The 24,174-nt window shown below is 42.0% G+C and overlaps 1 protein-coding gene across 6 annotated transcripts in view; it reads right to left on the reverse strand.

Moving 5' to 3' along the window:
* Window positions 1-24,174, reverse strand: part of App (amyloid beta precursor protein) — a 223,101-nt gene that overhangs the window by 86,475 nt on the left and 112,452 nt on the right. For all 6 annotated transcript variants that reach the window (XM_075959214.1, XM_075959223.1, XM_075959211.1 and 3 more), the window contains exon 6: window positions 13,159-13,361. In XM_075959214.1, coding sequence (XP_075815329.1) covers window positions 13,159-13,361 — 203 coding nt within the window. The remainder of the gene's footprint in view (window positions 1-13,158; window positions 13,362-24,174) is intronic.

A 24,174-nucleotide genomic window follows, 5' to 3' on the forward strand; every position in this document is an offset into this window, starting at 1 on the left:
GATTACACAATGTTCTTCAAACAAACAGAAAACAAAACAAATCATCTATAGCAGCCAAAGGGAAACTCTGCTTTTTGTTTCTATTAAAAAAAACTCCCAGAGACCTGGAGGCGAGTATGCCCTTGAGTCCACTCCTACCTCATGGAGACTAGCTTTTAAATCCTTACTTTACCTACCTTCAATTACTATTACTCTATGTCCTGCTCAGTTGGTTGTTGGAGATACTATGCATCTGGACATTGTAACCCAGAAGACGCCCCGCCCACATCCAGACCTCCTGTGTCAATCATCACACTGTAATCAACTAAGGACAAAGCCCTCTAAAGAGCAGGCAAGCCTCTAGAGAACCTCAGACATGACTCTATTGGGGGTGGGGTGGGGGAAATACAAGCATCTAAACAAGCATCTAAAGTGATGCTGATCTTCCTACAGTTTCACAAGGATGCACCTGATTCCAGAAGCATCCAATCAGCGTCACATCATGTGAGAGGCCCCATTCGGTGCTCTGAAAGCCCACAGCCCCCAAGTCTGTCTGAAATGGTTTCTGTATGGAATTTTGGCAGAGGACAAAAACTAGCTGGCATCTTCATGACACAACCCCCATCATTTGGCTCTAGCATCCCCAAATCAGACTGGGACTCTACATAATAAAAGGAAAATTAGTTGGAGGAGATGCTCATCAAGTAAGTGACCGCAGCTTCTGGATGGCATGCCCACATGTGGGAGTTGGGAAGAGCGGTCATCAGTGTTCTCTGCTTCTAGGTCTTTAACATCATTTTTAGTTAGAGTAAGTATTTTCAGGATGGGTTTTCTATCTTTCGCTTTGTCTCCCCCAGCAATCTCGACAAATTCCTGTCAAGAGGCAGGCTCTCCCTAGTAGCCCTGGTAGCCCTGTTGTGGGCCTGTCTTCTTCCTGTTGAGGGCTGAGATTACAGATCTGTGTCACCATGCTTAGCACCGTCGTCCATGTTTCTACTTCTCTAACTACCTGTCTCACTTCACAGGGAAATACAATGAAAAGAAAGGCAAAGACATTGAAATCAGCAGCACTAAGTGTGTTGACCTTCAATATTACACATAAATTTCATTTTGCGATCTACATTCAATCCATCAATAATGGAAAAGGCTAGCTTTAGTGACATTTAAAACAGCCATGATCCAGTATGGTGGTGCACATCTGTCAATCACAGTTTCTGGAAGACAGATGCAGGAAGATATTGATAAACTGAAGGGTAGTCTAGTCTATACAGCAAGTGCTAAGCTACAAGCAGCAGGAAGAATAGAGAAACAAAAACAAAACAAAACACAACAACATTCTTTTCCAACGCTAAAATCACATACTTCTAAGAGAAATTTCATTCATCATGTGCTGTTTTAACAAGTAGTCATAAAAACAAGATGATTACTCTATTAGGAAATAAATGATCAAATATTTATTATCTAGTAATCATATTGTACTAAATATAATCATGCAAATTAGGACAGTAAGCTGGAGCTGAAGCTTTATGCCAAGTCTCATGCTCCAAATACAGGGGGAAATATCAACAAGGCAGCTGTGAACCTTACTGAAGCCACAGACTCAGGAGGAAGATGGGTGCTGATCTGTGACAGAAGTCTCTAGGGCAGTGGCTCTCAACCTTCCTAATGTGGCCATCCTTCAACACAGTTCCTCATGCTGTGGTGACACCCAACAATTAAGACTGTTTTCGTTGCTCTTTGTAACTGTAATTTTGCTACTGTTATGAATTAAATTATCAGTAATTTAAATCTCCGTGTTTTCTGAGGGCATTGGGCCTATGAAAGGGTTGCTGGATCCCCAGAGCAGTCACGACCCACAGGTTGAGAACCAATGTAGCAGGTATCCTCAATTGGTTCTGCTTTGTACTTAAATGCTCAGCTTTCTGTCATTGTAATTATACCTGACCCCACTCCACACCTTCCTGTGCGGGAAGGTTTCTTATAAAGCGTCACCTGAAGGAGAAGGACATGGAAAATGACCTCTAGACAGCGCTCCTGAGCTGGCTCTGTGAGGAAGCACTGAGAGCAAGGCTCTCACTATGGTGTTTCCGCAACCTTGGTTTCTGTTTCCTGCTTGACGTGCAGCACGGTATCAACAAACTCAAAGTTAGAACAAGGTAAGAATGAGGTATGCTTTGTGTTGTGGAGAATTTGAATGAGGGACTTGCTAAAAAATTGTCTGTAAAAAACTAAATCATATCATTTGGTTATTTCCTTTGTAAAAATATCCCATCACTGGTATGTCAAGCTGCACTGGTTAGGATTCCCCAAATTCCCCAATCCTGTAATAATCACCTTTCACAGTCTAGTAAGGATTGACTGTGCCACACAGAGAAAAAACAAACAAACAAACAAACAAAAAAAACAAACCAAAAAACAGAGCACAAATGGAAAGTCAGTAGACAAGGAAATCCTCCCCGTTAGTCTCTTATTTATGGCCTCCGTACCAAAATCCTCAAAGCACAGCAGGCAGAAAATGGTGCCAGGGCTTCTTCAGTGCAAGATCCATGACCAGCCATGCCCCTCCCCAGATGGGTAGGTTCCAGGACAGCCAGAGGCGACTCAGGTGAGCAGCAAGGTTTGATAAGCACCATGCGGCCATGAGGTGAATGTGGGAGGGTGTGGTTTTCTTGCCTGTGTTCTGAGAGGCAGGGTCTCACCATATAGCTTAGGTCGGCATGAAACCCCATGATCCTCCTGTCTCAGCCTCCCAAATACCAAGATTACAGGTATGAGCCACCATGCCCAGCTAATTTATTTAAATGTATCTGCATGTGTTATATTAATGATACAATGTACTGTCACATCCTAAAAGCATCAGAGTGGAGGATTTGGTACAAATTTTAAAAAGGTTGGTTTATTAAAAGAAATTCACATATGTGAAAATGAAAGATAAAACATACTGTAGTAATAGGGGCGGCGGGGCTGCGTCCCCAAACACCCCAGCCGCCGTGGAGTAAACAGAACAGAATGCTGGGAGGAAGAGAAAGTGAGGTCAGACTCCGCAGCTCTCCTCTCCAGAGCAGACGCCTTCAGAGAGACGCCATGCTACCTGCTCCAGGGAAGACGCACGCTATGAAGCTCTGACCCAGGATGGACTTAGGCTAAAATCTTCCCGGTAAGCGCACCTAGGGGCGCTACACAGATGATTAGAAATGGGCTAAATTAATATGTGAGAATTAGCCTAGAAGAGGCTAGATAGGAATGGGCCAAAGCAGTGTTTAAAAGAATACAGTTTCCGTGTAATTTTTTCGGGTAAAGCTAGCCGGGCAGGGCAGGCGGCTGGGGTGTTTGGGGACGCAGCCCCGCCGCCCCTATTACTACAACATACATTAGATTTTTAGAATTAAGAAAATATAGAAATATGGACAAACTATTTTAACTAATTATCAACATATCCCACTCTAAGCAATCAGTTGTTTTTAAGCAACATCAAAATAGTCAACACTTCTGCCTTAAAGCAAATATTGAGAAAACAATTCTCTTATATTTAAATCTATGAAAATGTCGCTTCTCCAAAATGTGAATTCTAGGGACCATCTTCCCATAACTCATCAAAGTTTTTATTTTTATTTTGAAAATAATGATGAAAACCAATAAAAATCAAATAATAACTAAACTAAATGTAGAACATACCCCCCCCCCCAGCACTTTTCTGGGAAGAAATTCTAGATGGCACCAATGCCCTTGAGAACAAAAGAATGTTTCCAGTGAGTTGGGGTCTGGAAATAGGACACTGTCTGAGGAAGACAGGGCATGGCCACCTCTCCACAGTAGCTGGCTTCTTGCCAAGGGCTCCAACAGAAGAGAACCCGCAGGCTCAAGCTGAGAACAGAATCATTCCCAGTTAAAGTCTAGACGATAAGCAAGGCTGGCTTTTTACCACAGTATATTAAGGGCAATGGATTCTTGTGGAAGAGGAAACACTGAAACCACGAAGAGTTTCCTCCACACTTCACAGTCTACGTGGTAGCATGTATCAGTAGCAGGCATGGGACAGGCCAGTAATTCTAGCACATGGAACTGAGACACGGAGAGATCAAGTTTAAGGCCAAACAATGAGGCTCTGTTTCAGCACACACCCATACCCACAACCCCCCCTCCCCAAGTACACACACACACACACACCATGCTCAGAGTGTATGCCATATTTTAAGTTAATGCTTCTTATAGTTTCCTGTCCCTCATTATGTTACTGGACTGAATTATACATCTTATCTAATATTTATTTTATCTTACTATTAAAGAGTGACTTAGTCATATTTATGATGTCTCTTGCTTATTTTTATGCTATAAAATATGTTCACTGGCAACCTACCATGTGCAAAACACTGAACTAAGAGATGACATCCGGATGAGATGGAGAACGGCTCATTTTAGTAATCACGTAATTAAACTTTTAGAAATCAACTAATTACTGTGTGTGTACATGCATGCACACATGCACACTCTCATGTTCTTGTGCATGTGCACAGTGTTGGTGAGGGGGGAGAGTCCTAAGCATCACACGGGAAGAAGCCAGAGGCGCTGCTAGACATCCTATGATGCACAGAACCGTCCTCCAGAGCAAAGAGTCCCCTGAACCAAACAGCGAGTTTTGTGTGGCAGATGAGTCACTTAGGCCATCAAGGCTATTGTGAAGCAGCCACCAATATCTTTGACATCCTGGGTAGCGAAGGTTAGGAAATTTCCAGAAAGAAAGGAAGCATGAAAAATGGCCAGTGAGACCTCCCTTGGCTTGACATCATGAAACATCAAGACCTCAAAGTAAGGGGCTGGAGAGATGGCTCAGCAGTGAAAGGCACTTGCTGCTCTTGCAGAAAGAAGGAGGACCCAGGTTTGGTTCCCAGCACCGGCATGGCTGCTCACAACTGTCTACACTCCAGTTCCATCCATCCTTTCTGTCCTCCACCCATGTGGTGTATAGACATGCATGCAGGTAACATACATGTACATAAAAGTAAACAAAATATTTTAAAGGAACTCAAAACGTTCCTTTTTCCCATTCCATCTCAAAAGTTATTCAATAAGACACAGTAGTAGAAGAAAACCAACAGGTTCTTATGAGGTTACAGTTTTACCATTACAAGATTATCACATTCTACCTGTCATGTCTCCTCTGCCCGAGACCAATTTCCTTACTCATTTTACATCACAAGTCTGAAATTTTCTAACATGCAGGTTGCTGTCTGGAAAGCCTGGGAACTTGTGAACATGTGAAACAGAGACTTACTCAACTTCATCCCTTCTGGAATTCTCACTCATCTCATCTCCTAAGAGAATCACAACAGGACAGACAAGCTATGCTGGTGCCTAACAGGCACAGAAGAACCTTCAGAGGGGCAAGGCGGTTCAAGGCCAACGGAAGCAGGCATTTAGTCTGCAATCTACCCTGTATTTTTGGAGTTCTGGACAGTTGTTATTAAGGGAACTAAATATTTCCATTAAACAACATAGCTTTGTTACCTGAGCCAATATACTCTTGCACTTATTAATGAAGTGAAAAGGAGAAATATATACATAGTTTTGTTAACTGCTTTCAAATTTGTTGCACTGTATCTTAACAAACTGATTTTTAAAAAATTACCAGATGTTAAGTAGATTTATAATTGTGTTTAAGGCACAACATTTTCTTTTTTAAAAAATTGTTTTTATTGAGCTATATATTTTTCTCCCTCCCCTCTCCTGTGACCCCCATGCTCCCAATCTCAGGACATCTTGTCATTTTCTGCTTCCCATGAAGATTAGATCCATGTATGTCTCTCTTAGGACCCATTTGTTGTCTAGGTTCTCCGGCGTTTTGATTTTTAGGCTCGTTTTTCTTTGCTCTATGTCTAAAAGCCACTTATGAGTGAGTACATATTATATTTGTCTTTCTGGGTCTGGGTTGCCTCACTCAATATGTTGTTTTCTAGCTCCATCCATTTGCCTACAGATTTCAAGATGTCATTACTTTTTATCGTTGAGTAAAACTCCATTGTACAAATGTACCACATTTTCCTTATCTATTCTTTGGCCAAGGGAAATTTAAGTTATTTCCAGGTTCTGGCTATGACAAATAATGTTGCTACGAACACAGTTGAGCACATGTCCTGTGGAACGATTGAGCATCCTTTGGGTATATACCCCAAAGTGGTATTGGGGTAGATTGCTGCCTAATTTTCTAAGAAATCCCCATACTGATGTCCAAAGCATCTATACAAGTTTGCACTCCCACCAGCAATGGAGGAGTGCTTCCCTTACCCCACATCCTCTCTAGCATAAACTGTCATCAGTGTTTTTGATCCTGAATGCACAACATTTTCATCTTTGTGAATTTACTAAACTTTGTGAATTACGAACTTCGAAGATAGAAAATTAGATGCCAACGAAGTTCTTATTAAAAACAAACCAGTACATATGTATATACTATTTCTCTGTCTCCGTAAGCCTCCACTTCACAACCTTTTAAAGAACCTTCATTGCTGCAGTGGGGTTTCCCGATTAGGACAGTTAAGCTACACGGAACACTTATATACATCACACAACAAAGCATGTACGGAGTGTGTCAGAATCAATGACTGCTATGTAACAGAGCACAATATAACATGCTGCCATCTGTCACGTATATGGTCAGTGCTGATGCTAGTTCTCCCGACATTAAAGGGATGCTGCACTTTGGCCTCCATATGTGAGTGAGTGCGTTCTCTTTGCCTTAGTTGAAGCAGAGATGTAAAAGCCCGTGCCTTGCTCCCAAAGGAGGCATTGCTGTCCTTTTTTCCTATTCCCAAGCACACCTCAGAGCGTTGTCTGTCATATTAGGTTTTTACAGACTCTGGGGAAACAGTAAACTTGGCTTGCTGTGAACATGAACATGAGCAAAGTAAGAATTCCACTAGTGAGTTCCAGGCTTCCTCATGCCATGCTTTTACAGAGAGGTAACAGTGGAGATGGGAGAGACAAGCTAACAAACATGCTTGTTAGATGCAACGTCTATCAGATGGTCAGTTCCTCTCTCTTTATAACCACGTCTTCACTGGGCCTTGGGTGAAAATTCCCAGGCATTTCCTTTCCTCCAGGCTGCCGATGTCCTTTTCCACACAGGGTGAACAGATTCACTCTTAAACACTGCAGGTCTGGATGGAAGGACCCGAGCTACCGTTGCTCATATCCCTGTGCCCCTAGTGAGCAATGTTGTACCCAGGATTGCTGTGAGATGTCCCTCTGAATATGTGTTGCTGTAGAGGTGCCTCATCAGTATTGGGGGATGTATTTAGTCAATCAATGGTGCTCCTTAGTGAATGCTATCAGAAGATCAGAAACTGTTCATGAGGTCAGTCAGCTAATGTAAATTAGCCAGTGCTCAGATGGCAGGTTTTGGTTTCACAAACACAAGTGTTTAAAACGTCACCTGTATCTGTGTCTCTCTCTGTCCCCTTACTAAAGAATTTTCTTTCCTTCCATGAGGCATAAAATGTCTGAAAGGAATAAAAATTCTTATCTTGAAATGTGGTAACATTCAGTACCATCTTGTTCAGTTTTCTGAAAGATATAAAATTTAATTGCAAATGTTTTGATATGTGGAATGTATTCACACAAAGAAACTATTTTAAGCAAGAAACCGAGTTCATGCGTATTTTAATGGTAACAGAATGCAGTCTATAAACACCAGCTCTGTTGAACCAACAGCTCATAGATGTATCACGCCGTAATCAAAACGTCAATCTGTTGGTTTACCTTTAACACTTCTAACTGGCAGTAAACATTAGCTGTCTAATGTTCCAAATAGATTAGGGGGTTGGAATCAGGACTGCAACCACAGTGACCAGACTCAAAGCTGAGGACCTACTACTGTCTATAACAACTGTGCTCAGTGCTTCTCAGGGATTTCCTCACTCACGTCTTACAAGTAGCTAAATATTAGACAGGTATTATTAACCCCAACTTTATGGAGAGACACACTGAGAATTAAAGACTACTTGCTTCATGTTGGGTTTGCAGTTCACAGGCTGTAGGGCTAGGTAGGACTCAAATCTGAGCAACCGTACTTAGACAACAAAGAGGGAGTCCTCCTAAGGTACTATGTTAAGCACTTAGTATAGATCACGTAAGGTCATTCTCAGAGTGAATGTGCAAGGTAGCTTTGGTATTTACATCAGACAGGTAAAAAGCAGGTTACTCAACTGGCCCAAGGCCATAAAATGATAAATGTCTCCTGTAAACACTATAGTTGGGGCTGCGGTGATTGCTCACTCTATAAATGGTTTGCTATGTAAACATGACCTGAGTTCAATACTTATATTTTAAAAAAGGCAGGCAAGGTGGTACTATTCACAATCCCAACCTTGGGGAGACAGACAGGTGGGTCCCTGGGATGTATTGGCCATTTAGTCTACTCTGGTTGATGAGTTCAAGGCCAGCGAAAGATCCTGCCTCCCACCAAAAGGCAGCAAAAAGAAAGATGTTAGGGACCTGAGGAACAACACTTGAGTTGCTTCATAGCTTCTATTGATATCTGTGTGTGTGAGAGTATGAATGTGGACCTACATATACATCTTCACAAATATGTATTAGCACGTGTGTACACATATACACAACACACACACACACACACACACAGAGCGCTAAATCAGCTTGATAGTAGTAAGTAGTATCTGGAAAATAAAAGCCTTAGAGAATTGTTTTAATGGACAATATCAGAGGCTAAGAAACAGTTTCTGAAAAGGCCAGACATTACATGTCTTGGTCTTTCCAGACAATATAATCTCCTTTGCAACTATCCAACTCCTAGTCTTTGATTTTATAGCATAAACGCAGCCAGAGACAATATTTAAATAAATGGGGCTGAGTGTCTCTCAGAAAAACCTCTGCTTAAAAAATAGGTAACATTATTTGTGGTCCCTCGGATATAGTATTCTTAATCATCTGTTATTAGCTGATCTCTGGTCATTGTTATCATTTAAAGATAAAAAAATTTCAGAAATGTTTGGAGTGGAAATAAAAGATGCATCCATTTCCATAGCAAAAAAAAAAACCAAAACAACAAGCATTTATGAAGGTTGCAACTTAAATAGAATACCATTCATTTAGAAAGAAAAGTAAAAATATCACTTGGACTCAATCAAACAAAAATAGCCTACCTCATGAGGCCCAAATTCTGGCTTCATCACATCCTGGTTATATGATTTACATATTTTTAAAATTTTTCCTAAGACTTTAATTGTCTTGACCTGGAGCAGGGATGTAACTCTTCTGCTGCACACCATGGCTATAAGGCTTTAAGGGCAGGATTCAAGCCTTAAAAGGCAAAAGCAATGGTGAACCAGAAAACTTATATCTGCAATGAAGAACTCCAACCTGGCTCCGGCACTGCCTGCCAGCAGGCGGAAGCAGGTCTGTGCTAGCCCTGCTGTGCTTTCTACAGGGCAAAGACTGCAGCTGGCAGCAGAGGCACAAAGAATATTAGCTAGATAAATACACATAAGGTAAACTATAAAGTTTCTCTGGACAGGCAAAATTGGGTAGGTTAAATCGAAGGTTATGGCAGTTACCACAAAACCCACATTTCAGAGGTGACGAAAGTCCTGACATCTTGGGCTTATGAGCTGAAAACTAAGAAGTATCTAAGCAGACTATTCCTTTACTTAACTGGTAACAACTTGATCCATTAGATTAATATCCAACATTTTCTTAATTAGCAAAGCTTCAAAGCCGGATGGACTCTGTAGTAACTTGCTCACCTCTGAAGAATTCCTTCTCTCTGAAATCAGTCATGCAGAAGAGACAATGGGGTTGAAAATTTTATGAGCGTATACAAATAGCTTCTATTTTCTGCCCTCTGTTTATTCCTCTCAAGTGCTGATGGGGAATGCAAACCCCTACCTAGCCCTTAGGAAACACAGCAAGGACTCACGTTGGCCGTTAGAGGCTGCGGATGATGACACGATTTTCTCTCTAGAGATGGCTGTAAATCACATTTGTTTCCTTCCAAGGCCGAAACATTAACACTGAAAATGAGATTGCCATACTAATCTTTCCACTGTAGTGTTTATTTTCAGGCTACAGAAGCAGGCTTTGTAGGAAGAGTTTGACAAAGTGTGTTGTCAGCTGTGCTATTGCTGCAGTTCCCAGTAGGGAAAGAATCAGAGTCACTTTCTATACTAGGATTGTACATGGACAGTTTGTCCCCTTTGGTCTCACATTCAAAAATTCTACATCATTAGCGGATACCCTATGCCACCAAACACATCTACATCATTAACAGATAAAACTACACCATGGCCTGTTTCCTTTAAGCCCCTATCCCAGAAAGATTTGCCTCAACTTACATCTTTGGTAAATCGTACATAGAATAAACAAATTCACATAAAAAACCAATTTATAGGATGGTGTGTGTGTGTGTGCGCGCGCACGTTTGTATGCCCAGGGTAGAATGTTAGATGTCCTGCTTTAACCCTTTCTGCCTTATTTTCTTGACACAGGCTCTTTCGCTGAACATCTCCCAACAACCCCAGCAATCCTCTTGTCTCTGTCCTCCACAGCTCTGGGTTGCAGCTCCTGAAATCATGCCTGACTTTTATATGCCTCTGAGGATCTGAACTCAGGTCCTCCTAGCTTTGCAGCAAGTGCTCTACCTTCTACGCCTGCCATTCCCCAGTCCCTGCCTCTCTTTAAAGCTAGTGTTTGCTTTGGATTTGTTCTATAAACATCTAAACTAGAGATTTCTTTGTGAAGTCTTAATTGCCTTTGACTTTCTGGATAAAAAATTCCATGGTGTGCATGTCTTTGTATGTTCTGTCTGAATACCTGAAATTGCATATTACATGAAACATCACTTAAAATGACAAAGAAAAACTGGAAAATGACATGACTCTGAAGGTAATAAAATCACATTATCACAAGATAGTTCATCTTGGTTAGAATAGGAGCCTGAACTCACCAGTCCTTGTTTCCCTGTGATTCACAGCAGCACAATCTCACCAAATCCCGTTACTCTCAGCACCCTTACTTGCCAATCTGTCATTGAATGCATGTACATTTTGGTCCCAATCCAAATTTCTCAAATTCTCTTATACAGGATGTCTACTAGTTCTGTCTCCCAAACATGCCCTTCACCTTCCACCAAAGCATCATTTCGGTTTTGATATTTTCTACTGACTGTTACATGCCCTATATCAAAATTTACCAGGAGACATTCCGCATACCCACCCTTCTGGCCCTAGTCTAAATGCCATCTGCTTTAAGAACCTTCGCTGGTCAATCTGGAAGCTCGTTCTGATGCCTGAAGCAATCTGAATGTTGATATTTCTCATAGATTAGATGATTTTGTGTTTCCTTGACTCTGATTTCCTCCTGAATCTTAGCACTCATGACCATCGTGAGCCTGTGTGTGCTCATCACCTGTTCCTGTCAGACCTACAAAAGGAGCAGGTGCAAACGAGCACTCTCTGCCTCTAATACCTCAGTCCCAGGGCAGCATTAACAGCCACTGCAGTGTGCAGTCAAGAAAAGAACCCTAAGTGGAGGGGCCCAGACCAAACCAACCAACCAACCAACCAACCAAACAAACAAACAAACAAACAAAAACTACCTTTCCCTTGCTGAAAAAATTGGGGCTATGAAATTCATCAGGCCATATCTGTCAGTCTTGGTCACAAGAGACATTTGAAAAATTTTGTGGGAAAAGAAGTCTTGGGCATAGAAAGAGCAGTTCATTCTGATCAAGGGTAGCTCTACCTGCACATTCTCTCACAAGCTAAAATAAATAGGAAGCTGCCCTAGGTAGGGAATGATCAAGTTGTGCCATGTACCTGGACCTGCTTGTTCCTGTCCCATACAACACTGAATGCTGTCATTAGATCCTTGGAGGCACAGTGTTCAATGCAGAATCATCACTTAACAACAGCTCCAAGTTAAAAACACAAACTCCCAAAACACTGTTAAGTGACACAAGTCAGTTATAATGCTATACACATACAACCTTGCTGACATTAAATACTCAGGAAGGGAGGAGAGCCGAGAAAAATGTACAGCGCAATAAAAGCAATTTAAAAAAAAAGAAGAAAGGAATATTCAGAAAAGAGAAACTCCATGGAGACCAAAGTAGAGTAGCTGCTGCTTGGGGCTATAAGTGAGAACCAGCTCTTTGAGTGGGCAGGAGATATCTCGTGGGGCTGCTGAAATGTCCTTAGGCTAGACTATGATGACACTAAATAATTGAGTAAATTTATTAAAGTCACTGAGTTACATATTAAAAATTAGTTCATCTTATGATATATAAATCAGACCTCAATAGCATTCTTAAAAATGCAGAAAAAGGAGCAAGCAACTAGCAATAATAATTAACAGTGGACTTGAGTTGGACAGTGTCCCATATTAAATTCTAATGAGCTATAATCATACTTTTTAACCAACAGAAAGGAAATCTTACATTGTTAGGGAATTTATGGATGAAAGTTAATATCATTTGCATTATACTGAAATTAAGTCAACCCATATTCATTAAATCTAGTTCTAGAGGCAGCTTTTACTGTGTGTGTGGAGGGACCTCAATGCACAGTTATTAAACATCTCAACCCCAAAACACATTAGTTGGCATAACATTTGGTTGTTGGATGGTTGTTGAATTTCACAGCATGAAATAAACTGACTCTTATCAAATCATATTAAAAATTAGATTTAGTAAAATCTAATGAAAGGCATTCACACAAAATTTATTGAAATTGTCTATAAGCCCAGCACAGTGCATGACCCAAACTCTAGTCGAATCTCAGGGGTCAAAGAGGCACAGCAAGGCTGAACATTGAACACCCACCACCAGGGGAGGACTCAGTACTTGTCAATTTTATTGACTTCTGGCTAAGTGGGCTCTTATAAAACAGCCTAAAAGATTCCTTAAACAGCACACAGAAGGCATAGGAGACACTGTGCAAACAAAATTTGTGTTCATTTAAACTGATTGCTGAACTAATTGTTAGACCAAAAAAAACCAAACCAACACCAATAAAAAAACAAGTACAAGAAGCCTTGTGACTCCAGGGAGGGAAATGAGGGCAGGGGGTAGAAAAGGGAAGGGTGTTGTGTTGATGGAAATCAGTTTTCTCCCAGTTTGCTTTCTTTTATCCCAGGGCATTTAAAAGTAAAAATCTAATAGAGGATTACCTCGGACGACCTCTTCCACGGACTCGGTGGTAGTGGTGGTAGTGGTGGCGATGCTGGTGGTTCTCTCTGTGGCCTCTTCGTAGGGCTCCTCAGCCTCCTCCTCCACCTCATCCCCATCCTCCACATCCTCATCATCATCAGCTTCTTCTTCCTCAACGTCAGCCACTTCCTCCTCCTCTGCTACTTCTACCACTTTATCTTCACTGGAAGAACAAATAAAAATAGCCGTGGAATACTCAGCCAAATGACGTTTAGGAAAGCAAAGAAAAATCAAGGAACTTTGGTCATTTGTGAGGGAGCACAGAATTGGAACCCCCCACACACACACAGAGAGAGAGAGAGAGAGAGAGAGAGAGAGAGAGAGAGAGAGAGACAGAGAGAGAGAGAGAGAGAGAGAGAGAGAGAGAGAGAGAGAGAGAGAGAGAGAGAGAGAGAGAGAGAGAGATTGAGAGAGAAGGTTGAAAGCAGGTTAAGTAGGAATCTCGCTGAGGTATACAAAACGTTCACAGGTGCACAGAGGTCTTCTTAGTTTAATGGCTACAAAAAGAGGATGACCATGACTCTAGCTCTATGACATCATGGGAAAGACAAAGTCATGTAGCTCGTGGAGAGAGGATACGGATGCAGACATCTATATAGAGATGCACAAATGGTAGGTAGTAAGCAGCAAGGCAGAATTGCTAAACGACGTGTCTAGGACACAATTTAAAAGGCTGTTGAGGAATCCTTGTGGAAAGCATCTTGCTGCCAGTGTAAGCCTGGCTAAAGAGCAAGATAAAGGCAAGGAGAAGCCTATCCTGTACTGCCTGGTGGGGAAGGAGAGAGAGATACACTGGATCAGATCACAAAGTCAACATAAGATAAATGTCTGTGACTGAGACTCTTGGGCACAGTTTTGTCAAATGAGAGCGCCACACAGATGGGAGGAAGAGCGGTCACACCCATGGAAATGCCCCCAGTGACAAACAGCGCATGGGGATTATCACCCTGAGGTTGATTCTGGCCAGCAAGAAGGAGCTTGTAGATGGGAAAAGCAATGGGAATCTGGAAGATTGTATTAGCTGTGCCACGATGAAGCGTAATGACAGTGTTAGGGTTGCAGTGATGGCTCAGTGGTTAAAGGCTAGGGGAGTGAGGCTCCCGTGTCATAGACCATCAGATTCCATCTGAACTGGAGACTGGGATGGTCCATGTGTGGTTTAGGATGCTTCCAGAAAGTTGGAAGACTTTCAAATTCAGTGTCTGACAGCATAGCACAGAAACATTTTGCTGAAAAGGAAAGGGGATGCAAAGTGAAGACCATAGCATGGAGGGAATACTATGAATTCCTCTACGATCCAGGGATTTTCCTGTATAGGTTGCATAATGAATGATGCATGTGAGGCCCTTAGGTAAAGGCACAGGATGCAGAACTTTAAAAAAGTTCTATAAAAATATGTGTGGCTTCTCAAGGGGACAATTTCCCCTAACTCTGGGGGATATAATGAAAGGACAATATATTCAGAAGCATTTTGCTAAAACATGAAGAGGAAATAGTCAAGCAGAATAACTTAGTCAAGTGTTAATGCATAACATGTTGACAGGGCAGAACATTACCATGGATTATCAAATTTTCATTAAGCCCATGAAGAAATAGGTGAGAAAACAAAGATAAGACACTGGCACGGATAATCAGATGGCATAAGCCTCCATCTGCTTAGATATAAATGCAGAGAATTAACTGATACCTTGATGGCTTGCATAAAAATTTCTGTAAACATATCTACTACTTGAGACCACATTTCAAAATTAAACCTAAAGCTGGCCTAGATTTTATCTGGGGCACATCCTTTCATTTAATCTCAAGGTTGTTCTCCTAGGGAGCCAGGGTGCTCGGCTCCTTCCTGCACATCAGATAGCTCACTGTGTCTGGATCCTCTTTATGCAACCAAATCAGTCAGTTTTCTTTGGTTCTCCACCGTCAGTAGTAATTCAAACGTGAAGGCAGCGAGAAAAGTTAAAAGCAGGCCAGGATTCTCGTCAAACCATGAAATACCCATCAGCTTGCCCCACAACTGTTTTAACAGTGTTCAAGTGTATGGTTTAGGATCTGGTCAGTCCTGGGCTGTCAGGTAGGGTGAAGAAAACCTGACCCTGGACTCCCTAAAGTGTCTTTGCACCCTGCATTAGTACTTAAATGCTGCTTTTAAAGCTCCAAGCAGAAGCCTCAGCTGTAGGGAGAGCGGTTTCAAATGATCTGCATTCTGGTGTGCATCTAGCTGGGAGAAAGAAGGAATTACATGCCCATCACCCGTCCCTGCATCTGTCTGTGCAATTTACTGTCATAATAACAAAGAACTCAGATGCATAATAGTTCAACCGGCTGAGAAATTAAATTACTTGCCCTAAGAGAGCTCAGGTCCAGTTCTTATTACCATAGCTTTGATTTCTGGAATTAAATTTAGATGTCCATGAATTCAATTATCTATTTGGACACTATTTAAAGCAGAAACACACAACTGTGTTCTAACGATGCTGCATCTTCTCCAAGAATCCCAAACATGCCATTCTTACAACTTCTAATTGTAGCTTTTAGACTATCAGGAAAGCACTCAAAAGGCGGTCAAATGCTTTCCTGCCACCAGCAGAAATGCCAGGCAGTCGTTCTGTGATGTAAGAAAGGCAAGGGCACTTTGTAAAGCCGAGCATAGCAACAGAAAACAAGAGGAGGGGGAAGTCTGTGCAAACGTGAAGCTGAGCGATTTTGTTGCAAACCAGGCAAGAAACACGCACAGAAAGACGATCAGTCACTAAGATGGTAGAATATTGACAACATGTTCCCCAGCTATGTAGGCCATCAACTTACATATAGCAGATGTCTTTTCTGGATTTTAAACACTAAGGATGAAGGAAACTAAGACTCATGGCCATCCTAAGGGTATCTGAATGCAGTGAGAAGGTGAAAAGGACATGACAAGGAGGAAATAAGTCGGTGATGATGCAATGTTCCCAGCACTCAAGAATGTACTCTGGTGGAGGATAAACGCTATCACAAAGGTGACTCTCGGCATCCGACAGCGCTGAACTTGATCACAATTGTGTGTGATGCTTGTGAGTCAGTCTCCTTATGCAGCATGATTCGCATGCCAGCTCCCATTCCTGCTTCCTTGCCTTCTTAGGAAAGTCATGAGAAGTATTTTACCGTTTGCATTCTCTGAAATGGGCTTTTGACATTCCATACATGACAAAAGGACAGAGACAGCAAAAGGATCAGCGGTTGCAGGGCTGAGGCTCCCGCAGGAGAGAGGCTTGTTTTCTCTGTGAAGTTATTCTGCACGAGAGAATAATGGGGGCCACACATCACGGTGAGCATGTGCTTTGCTGGGACATACTGATGGGGGTTTGGAGACCTGAAGTAAAGGGTAATTGAATGTCTTGGTACATCCTGCCCAATTCTGCTGTGAACCCAGCGCTACTCTAAAGTATCTTATAAAAGGTAAATGAATGAAAGACTTGTACACGTTTTATTTATTGTCTCATGGTTTTTGTCTTTACTTCCTATCACAGGAGCTAGGGAAAGGAAATGGCAGAGAGATATGGTGTTCTCCATAGTTATGACAATGTGATCTACTGTCAAACCCCTACTATAGCAGTGAGAATGCTGGGACAGATCAGAAGGCCAGGGGAGCAAGACTGAAAAGACAGGGCTTAGACCTATGCATGCTGATGTGTGTGGGGATGGAGTTGGGGGAGATAAAAGTGCAAAGATCTCTGGGAGTTTCCCAGCATCCAGGTCAGGAGTAAAGAGAAAAAAAGCAACAAACAAATAAACTTCGCAACAGTAACAAAAGAAAACAAGCCAAGATAAACAAATGCTTTCTTTTCCTCTGGATAGATACTTCCCTAAATGGGTAAGTCAGTTTATTAAAAAAGAAAGCAGCATCTGAGATCATCACTGCTACTTTCAGAGAATGTGAAGAAATATGGAAGAAAGGAAGCTTGCTTTCTGTGGTCCCCAGGAAATATTCAACATGGGACAGGCCAAGGAAGACAACGCCAGGAGCACCCCCATTCCAAAAGGCCATTAGATGCTAAACACAAAAGGTCACACTGAGTCTATTTCTGTACTTATTGTTTATATTGTTTGAGAGAAGGTTTCAGTCTGTAGCCTGAACTGCTCTTGCTCTCAGCACGATCCTTCTGTCTCAGTCTCCCAAGTGCTGGGATTACTGATATGAAGCACCATGTCCTGTTCATTTATATAAACAATGAAAGCAGGCAAACATAAGAGCAGGAACTGCACAGTTGGGTGTTCAGGAGAGGACAGGCTGGCAAATGTGGGTGTTCCGGTTTGGGGGCTAGCTACATGGTCGTGTTCAGTTTTTTAAATTCAGCAAGCTGTCGAACTGTGTTGTGTGTCCTTTGTGCACACCCCTGTTCAGAGTGTGCAAAAGGCTGCAAGTGGATTCTCCTAAAGAAACAGCCACTTTTCTTAGTGTAAATACTTGTGGGTTGGTCTGGGGTAAGAAACATTAGTAGCAAAACTGCAATCTTCAGAGCCTTCAGATTTGCAAACATATACCCTATCCCAAGCAGCCAGCATGATAAATATACTTAAAAGAAAAAGAAGCAAAAAACAGGGTTATGGTTTCCACCTCATTCCAGTCTATAGCTTTTTTTGTCATGGCCTCACCTAGCTAGCCCGAATGAGCCAAACAAATCGTTCTCTACACTGATTACTTCATTAATTCAGATCTGTGAACAGAAAAAGCTTCTTTTGATGCTGTAGAAATAGACTGTGTTTCCTATTTTACTCTACAATACCATGGCTTCACTTATGAGCTACCAGAACAAATATAATCTAAACTTTTAAATAAAAATTCCAGAAAAAAAATCATAAACTTTAAGTAATTCTTAGTATACTACTTCTATAATCCCATTTTATGACTGCTAATTATCCCTTTCTGCACATGCATAGACAGTCCACTTTAATCACAGGTATGTAAGGACAGCAATAAACACTGTATATACAGAGATTAGTAGTTATTATGTGAGGTCTGTGTGATGATAAAACTCTTTGGGCTGTACCTCCTGTAGATATGGGAAACTAGTGTACCTAGCTGCTTTGGTAACACACAGTAACGAGCAAGGAACATCAATTTTTCAGATAGAAGTTTTCTTAAAATCTGGTGAATGCTCTCAGGAGAAAGGCATAAAAACTGCTGTAGCAGATACTGTGTAAAGTACCCCAGGTCATTCTAACTCTTCTCCTCCCTTGACAAGAGAGGATAAACCAAATAGCACATTAGTCCACATTGCTACATCCCAGGCCGCTTGAAGGCCTTGCGGCATTCACACTTCTCAACAGCCAGAAGCAAGGGCACACGCTTCAACTTCATGGAGAAGCCACATCCAGATGAAAGGGTAACCCAAGTGTCCTTGCTAGTGTGCCTTTTACTTCTTACTTTCTGTTCACACCCGGGAAGACCAGCTATGCATTGACAGCATTAGATTAATAAAGGTGCACCGCTGGGCAAGCACAGCTCAGCGGAAAGACTCCAAACTATTCATCCCTACACCGATTCCAAAGACATTTGACATTTGCAGCTAAAGTATTCCTTGTTGGGGAAGGTCCACAAACCCAGCTGGAGGCCCGACTTCAGGGCTTCCACTTTAAGAAGATGACAAATATCAAGACCGAGACACCAAAGCTGCATGACTCAGGCAATTAAGTGTGAGCCGCTGGCCCCAAGCTTGGATGGAAATTGGATTGCGTTGTCGTCGTCACTGCATACTTAGTGATGCCTACTCTGGTATTCTGGGTGAGCCAGTCGGTACTAATGGGGACCCGCATCACATAAGCTTCAGAGATTCCAAGGAGAAAGTGACTTGTACAAACCAGAGGCCTCTGAGCAGTAGGGTTCAGACTGGGATATGCATTAATTATGCAATCAGAAATAATACGCAAATAAGTATGATCACGACAAACGCTCACAGGGACACTGAGGTTTAACAGAAAGGGAAGATAGAAACCATGGCTTTTTCCAAGAAAGCAGGGCTTTGCACTGTCTTGTTTTCTTATGTGCCTGCATAGTATTTTCTCCTTGGTAAAAGGCAAATAACATTGCTGACGAAATGGCTATGCATGGTGAAGAGATTACTGCATACTGAGTGGAGGACAGAAAGGAAGGAGCAAGTTGGGTAGGGACGGTTAAGGCAGGCACGCAAAAGTGAAGTCTTGCAGGTTCAGGAAAGAAACCAAGAGCCAGATGAGGAGCAGTGAGTGAAGAGAGCACCGTAGGACCCTAAGAGAGACATACATGGATTTAATCTACATGGGAAGTAGAAAAAGACAAGATCTCCTGAGTAAATTGAGAGCGTGGGGATCATGGGAGAGAGTGGGAGAGGAGTGGGAAAGAAGGGAGGGGAGTGGAGAAAAATATATAGCTCAATATAAACAATAAAGAGAAAATAAAACAGAAAAAAATACTGAACGAAGCAAAGAACTGGTTCTTTGAAAAAAATCAGTAAGATTGACACACCTGCATTTAAATTAACTAACAGGTCGAGAGAGAATAGGCAAAGAAAAAAAGAAAAGGAAAAAAAATAGAAATCTGAGTGAATCGTTCTGCTTGCTTGTGTTGGGCTTGCTTGTCGGTGCCTCTTTGTTATCTGAATTCTCTGGGATTGTGAATTGTAGGCTGGTTTTTCTTTACTTTATGTCTAAAAGTCACTTATGAGTGAGTACATATTATATTTGCCTTTCTTGGTCTGGGTTACCTCACTCAATATGCTGTTTTCTAGATCCATCCATTTGCCCTCAAATTTCAAGACATCATCATTTTTTTCTGCTGTGTAGTACTCCATTGTGTGAATGTACCACATCTTCTTTATCCATTCTTTGGTCAAGGGGCATTTAGGTTGTTTTCAGGCTCTGGCTATTACAAATAATGCTACTATGAACGTAGTTGAGCACAAGTCTTTGTGGTACGGTTGAGCATCCTTTGGCTTATACACCCCAACGTGGTATTGCTGGGTCTTGAAGTAGGTTGTTTATTAATTTTCTGAGAAATTGCCATACTGATATCCAAAGTGGCTGGACCAGTTTGCACTCCCACCCGCCAGCAATGGCGGAGTGTTCACTTTATCCCACATCCTCTCTTTCTTAATCATGTCTCTGGAGGCTAGGTGGAGTAGAACAAGAGTGAAAGTTGAAAGGCTGGATACTGAATGGGGTGCTAGCGGCAGCTACATCTCTCAAAAGTGAGGGAAGCCCATGGGCTGATAGCCAAAGGGACAGACAATGACGCTAGGATCTGTGAGCATGTCAAATCACTATCATGGTGATGATTATGAATAGCGAGGACACCCAGAAGAATGAGATCTGACTACATGAGAGGTGTTTGGTCACCATCAGATACCAAGTTCGTAGATTTGTTTAAGTTGCTCAAACGATGGTTTAGTTTCCCATCACAGATTCTTACTCATGGGATGGAGGTGGGTAGGATTCCATTAGCAGCATTGGTGTAGAACTGTGTCTTTCCTCAGCTATCTCAGTACCCAAGGTAAGATGACTGTCTACAATACAGAAACAATTTAACTAACATATCTAGAGCATTAGAAGGCAAACCAAAGCCTACAGAAAAATAGGCTCAGATTCTTCAGTAGCTTGTACCATGATATTAAAAAATAAATGCTCTGAGACCTGCGAGTTGAAATAACTTTGGCGGGACAGGAGAGATGTCTCAGCATTTAAGAGCATTGCTATTCGTCAAGAGGGCCATATTTAATTCCTAGCACCCACGCTCACAACCATGTATAACTCCAGTTCTTGGGATCCAGCACTCTCCTCTGGCCTCTGTCACCACCTAGCATGAGTGTGATGCACAGGCATACATGCAGGCAAAAATAGCACCACAAAATAATAAAGTAATTTTGGGAAAAAAAAGTGATTTTCGGTAGGATGTATTATAGAAAAATAAACCATAAAAGATGGTTTGAGGAGTCAGACAAATTCATAAACTTGGTACCTGATGGTACTGAAAATTCTCTATTCATTTTGCGGGTGAGATGGTGTCAGAGGGTTCCGTAGAGAAGTGGGTTTAGAGATGTTCTGACATATTTAGTATGCTCTTGACTGAACTTTTCTTTAAAACAGTTCACTATCATAAAAATCATGGTAGAATGATATTTTGGCAAGGCTTCTAAATCTGGATGAATATTACAGTTAAAAGGCTAAAGTACTTTTTTTCCGAGACTATCTTGGAAGCAAGACAAGCCATATATTAAAAAAATGTATTGTCTGGACAGCTTTATGAGCCATGTGGGATAAGGAGACGCACCTGAGGTGATAAAAAGTCCTAGACTCATTTTAAATTCTTGATGTGAGAAAACAAAATGCTAGTTCATTAGAGGCTGTGCCAGAAAACCCTGAGTGAGCAAATTCCTAAAGACCCCGGTATTGGTCAGGAAAAGTGACTGTGGATAGGCCTTGGAGGGTAGGGAACACGTGATCTCTACCAGTTGGGTCAACGGAGTTCATACTGGGTGTCAGGGTATCCTCCACTCTCTGGGGAGACTGCAAGAAACAAACCAGAGAATTTCTCTGCTCTGCTGGTACATACATCCTATGGACAAAGAAAGACTAAGGAGCCAAAGAAAAGACGGCATACTGTCTCATTACAAGACGCTGAGTGTAAAGGGGAAAACGGAATCAGGAAAGCTATCTGGAACACACTGGGGTAAGCACTGGGGGTGAGCGTTTGGACTTTTCAAAGTGGTGCTGCGGTCTGAGTGTGAAGTGTGCCCCATAAACTCATGCATTTGAATGCTTGGTTCCCAGAAGGTGATAGGTATTTGGTCCCAGTCATGAGACAAGTTTTGAATATAGACAGCTGGAGAAGACACTATGAAACAGGCATTTCAGAAAATGTGCCCAGTTCCCGCTACCACTGTCTACATACAGGAGAAAAAATATAAAGCTGCAGGTGATGGTGAGCTAAATGGTTACTTAACCTTCCAGGATTGTCTTAATGCAGGAAATGAGTGAAATCTCTTTCTCTTTGGGAGGAGCTTGGGAAGGAGAAAGGAAAGCTGCCTGCTTCTATGAAAACCACATCGTTTTACAGGGGCAGTGACCATAGGGACCTGCGCCCCCTTTTACAGTAAAGTGTAAACACCTGTAGTATCTGTCACACCTACGCTCTCCAGCCAGCTTCTCAGGGACGAACAGATGTGTCTGCTTGGCTCATCCCCAGAAAAGTAAGGGGAAATGCGACGGCAGGGCTCTGCAGGGTTTACCAACCACACACTCCACTGCGTTTCGGCTCCGAGGGCTTGCAGTGAGTAAAGGAGTATTTCAAATTGTATATATACTAAGGATAAAATGAATGAGTCCATTACGACTGTAACATGAAAGCCTTGGGTCGACAGAAAACTGAGGAGAGCGTGTTCTAGATGTGAAAATCGCTTTTCTATTGCAATTGCTTTTCCTTTGCCAACAAACCCAGTTTCTTCCCCTGACAAGCATCTTCTCAAGAAGTGTCTGAAAAACTGAGTCAGAACACTGGACACCAGCACTCCTTAAACAATCCAGCAAATGTAGAGAGTCAAGGGCGACGTGTTCAGTGTGGCCACGTATTGAGGTTTAGGCTCAATCTCTGACAACAGCTGCTTTCATGAATGCTTTGTTCTTTCACAAAGGAATATGACACCGATTACCCAGAAACCCCCGATTAGACATGGCTTCAGTTACTCTTGGTCAGCCATGGCCTTAAAATATTTAATGCAAAGTTCCTGAGAGAAATAATTTATACATTTTGTATAGCTTTTATTGTTGCAACTTGACATAATGGTTCTAATTTATCATCAGTTATTGTTCATCCTTACTGTGTAATGCATAAATCAAACGTTGTTAATTTATATGCACAGACTTGCAAAATTATAGATCTGGGCATACCTATTGGTTCTCAGTCTGTGCCTCTTTGCAATTAAATGATAATGCTAATGACTTTCAGGGATGCCCTAAACAGAAACTGAGCAGGAAGAGCTAAGCACTATACCTTTTACTATTGAGGCTACAGCTTAAGTTTATTGAGGACACAATTATTTTTACTTTTAATGCTATTAGATCTTGAAAATAGTACAAATAAAGGTATCATTTGTGTTTCACATATGTAATGTTTGCCTTAAGGTTTATCGATACAGAAAGAAAATCTAATACAGCATGAGGAGGGTACTATATTTAGCAGGTTTGCAACTCCTGATCAACAGAGTCATAGTTATACATAGATAGACAAGAAAGCGTGTATAAAACATTGTCATAAATGTTGTGTTAATTGTGTGTGTGTGTGTGTGTCTGTGTGTGTGTGTGTGTGTGTGTGTGTGTGTGTACATGAGACAGACAAGGTCTGAGCAACGAAGACGGAAGTGCAGTCTCATAATAAACCGGGAAGCAGTGAATGAAGGGGAGGCTACAAGGATGGGGAACACACGGCAAAGGGCACAGCAGACAAAGGTTAACAGATGCAGGGCCTGCAGAAACTGCCAATAGCTCCGTATGATGGAGAGCAGGAACGAGCATCATCAGAGAGCAGAAGGCAGGCAATGGCTGTCCTAGGGAGAACTCTATTTTAAAGGCTGAAGACTCTGGATGTGAATCCACAAGGATGCAGCTCCTAACAAACAAAAGGGAAAGTGTGGAAGGCTGGTCATACATCAACACACATGAGCTGGCAGAAGCGTGGAGGCCACGCAGGTGACTGAGTGTCACGTGCCATGTCGAGAAAGCTCTGGGGAAGCACAGCCAAGGAGGCTGAGAGGTTCCAGAAAATAACAGAACTGGTGGCCATCTGGATGGAGGGGGATAGTGGGAAGACGAATCTGATGCTTCAAGATGGAGACATGGGGTAGAGATGGTTACTAATGGCAACAGGATGTAGCAGGAAGAACGGGTGGTAAGAAGCAGAAGTTAACGGGCTCAACTTTGATCATGATGGGTTTGAGAGGCTGAGAGATACTGTTGGAAGAAATCCAACA

The sequence above is a fragment of the Microtus pennsylvanicus genome, chromosome 1 (assembly GCF_037038515.1).
Source record: "Microtus pennsylvanicus isolate mMicPen1 chromosome 1, mMicPen1.hap1, whole genome shotgun sequence".
Classification (NCBI taxonomy): Eukaryota; Metazoa; Chordata; class Mammalia; order Rodentia; family Cricetidae; genus Microtus; species Microtus pennsylvanicus.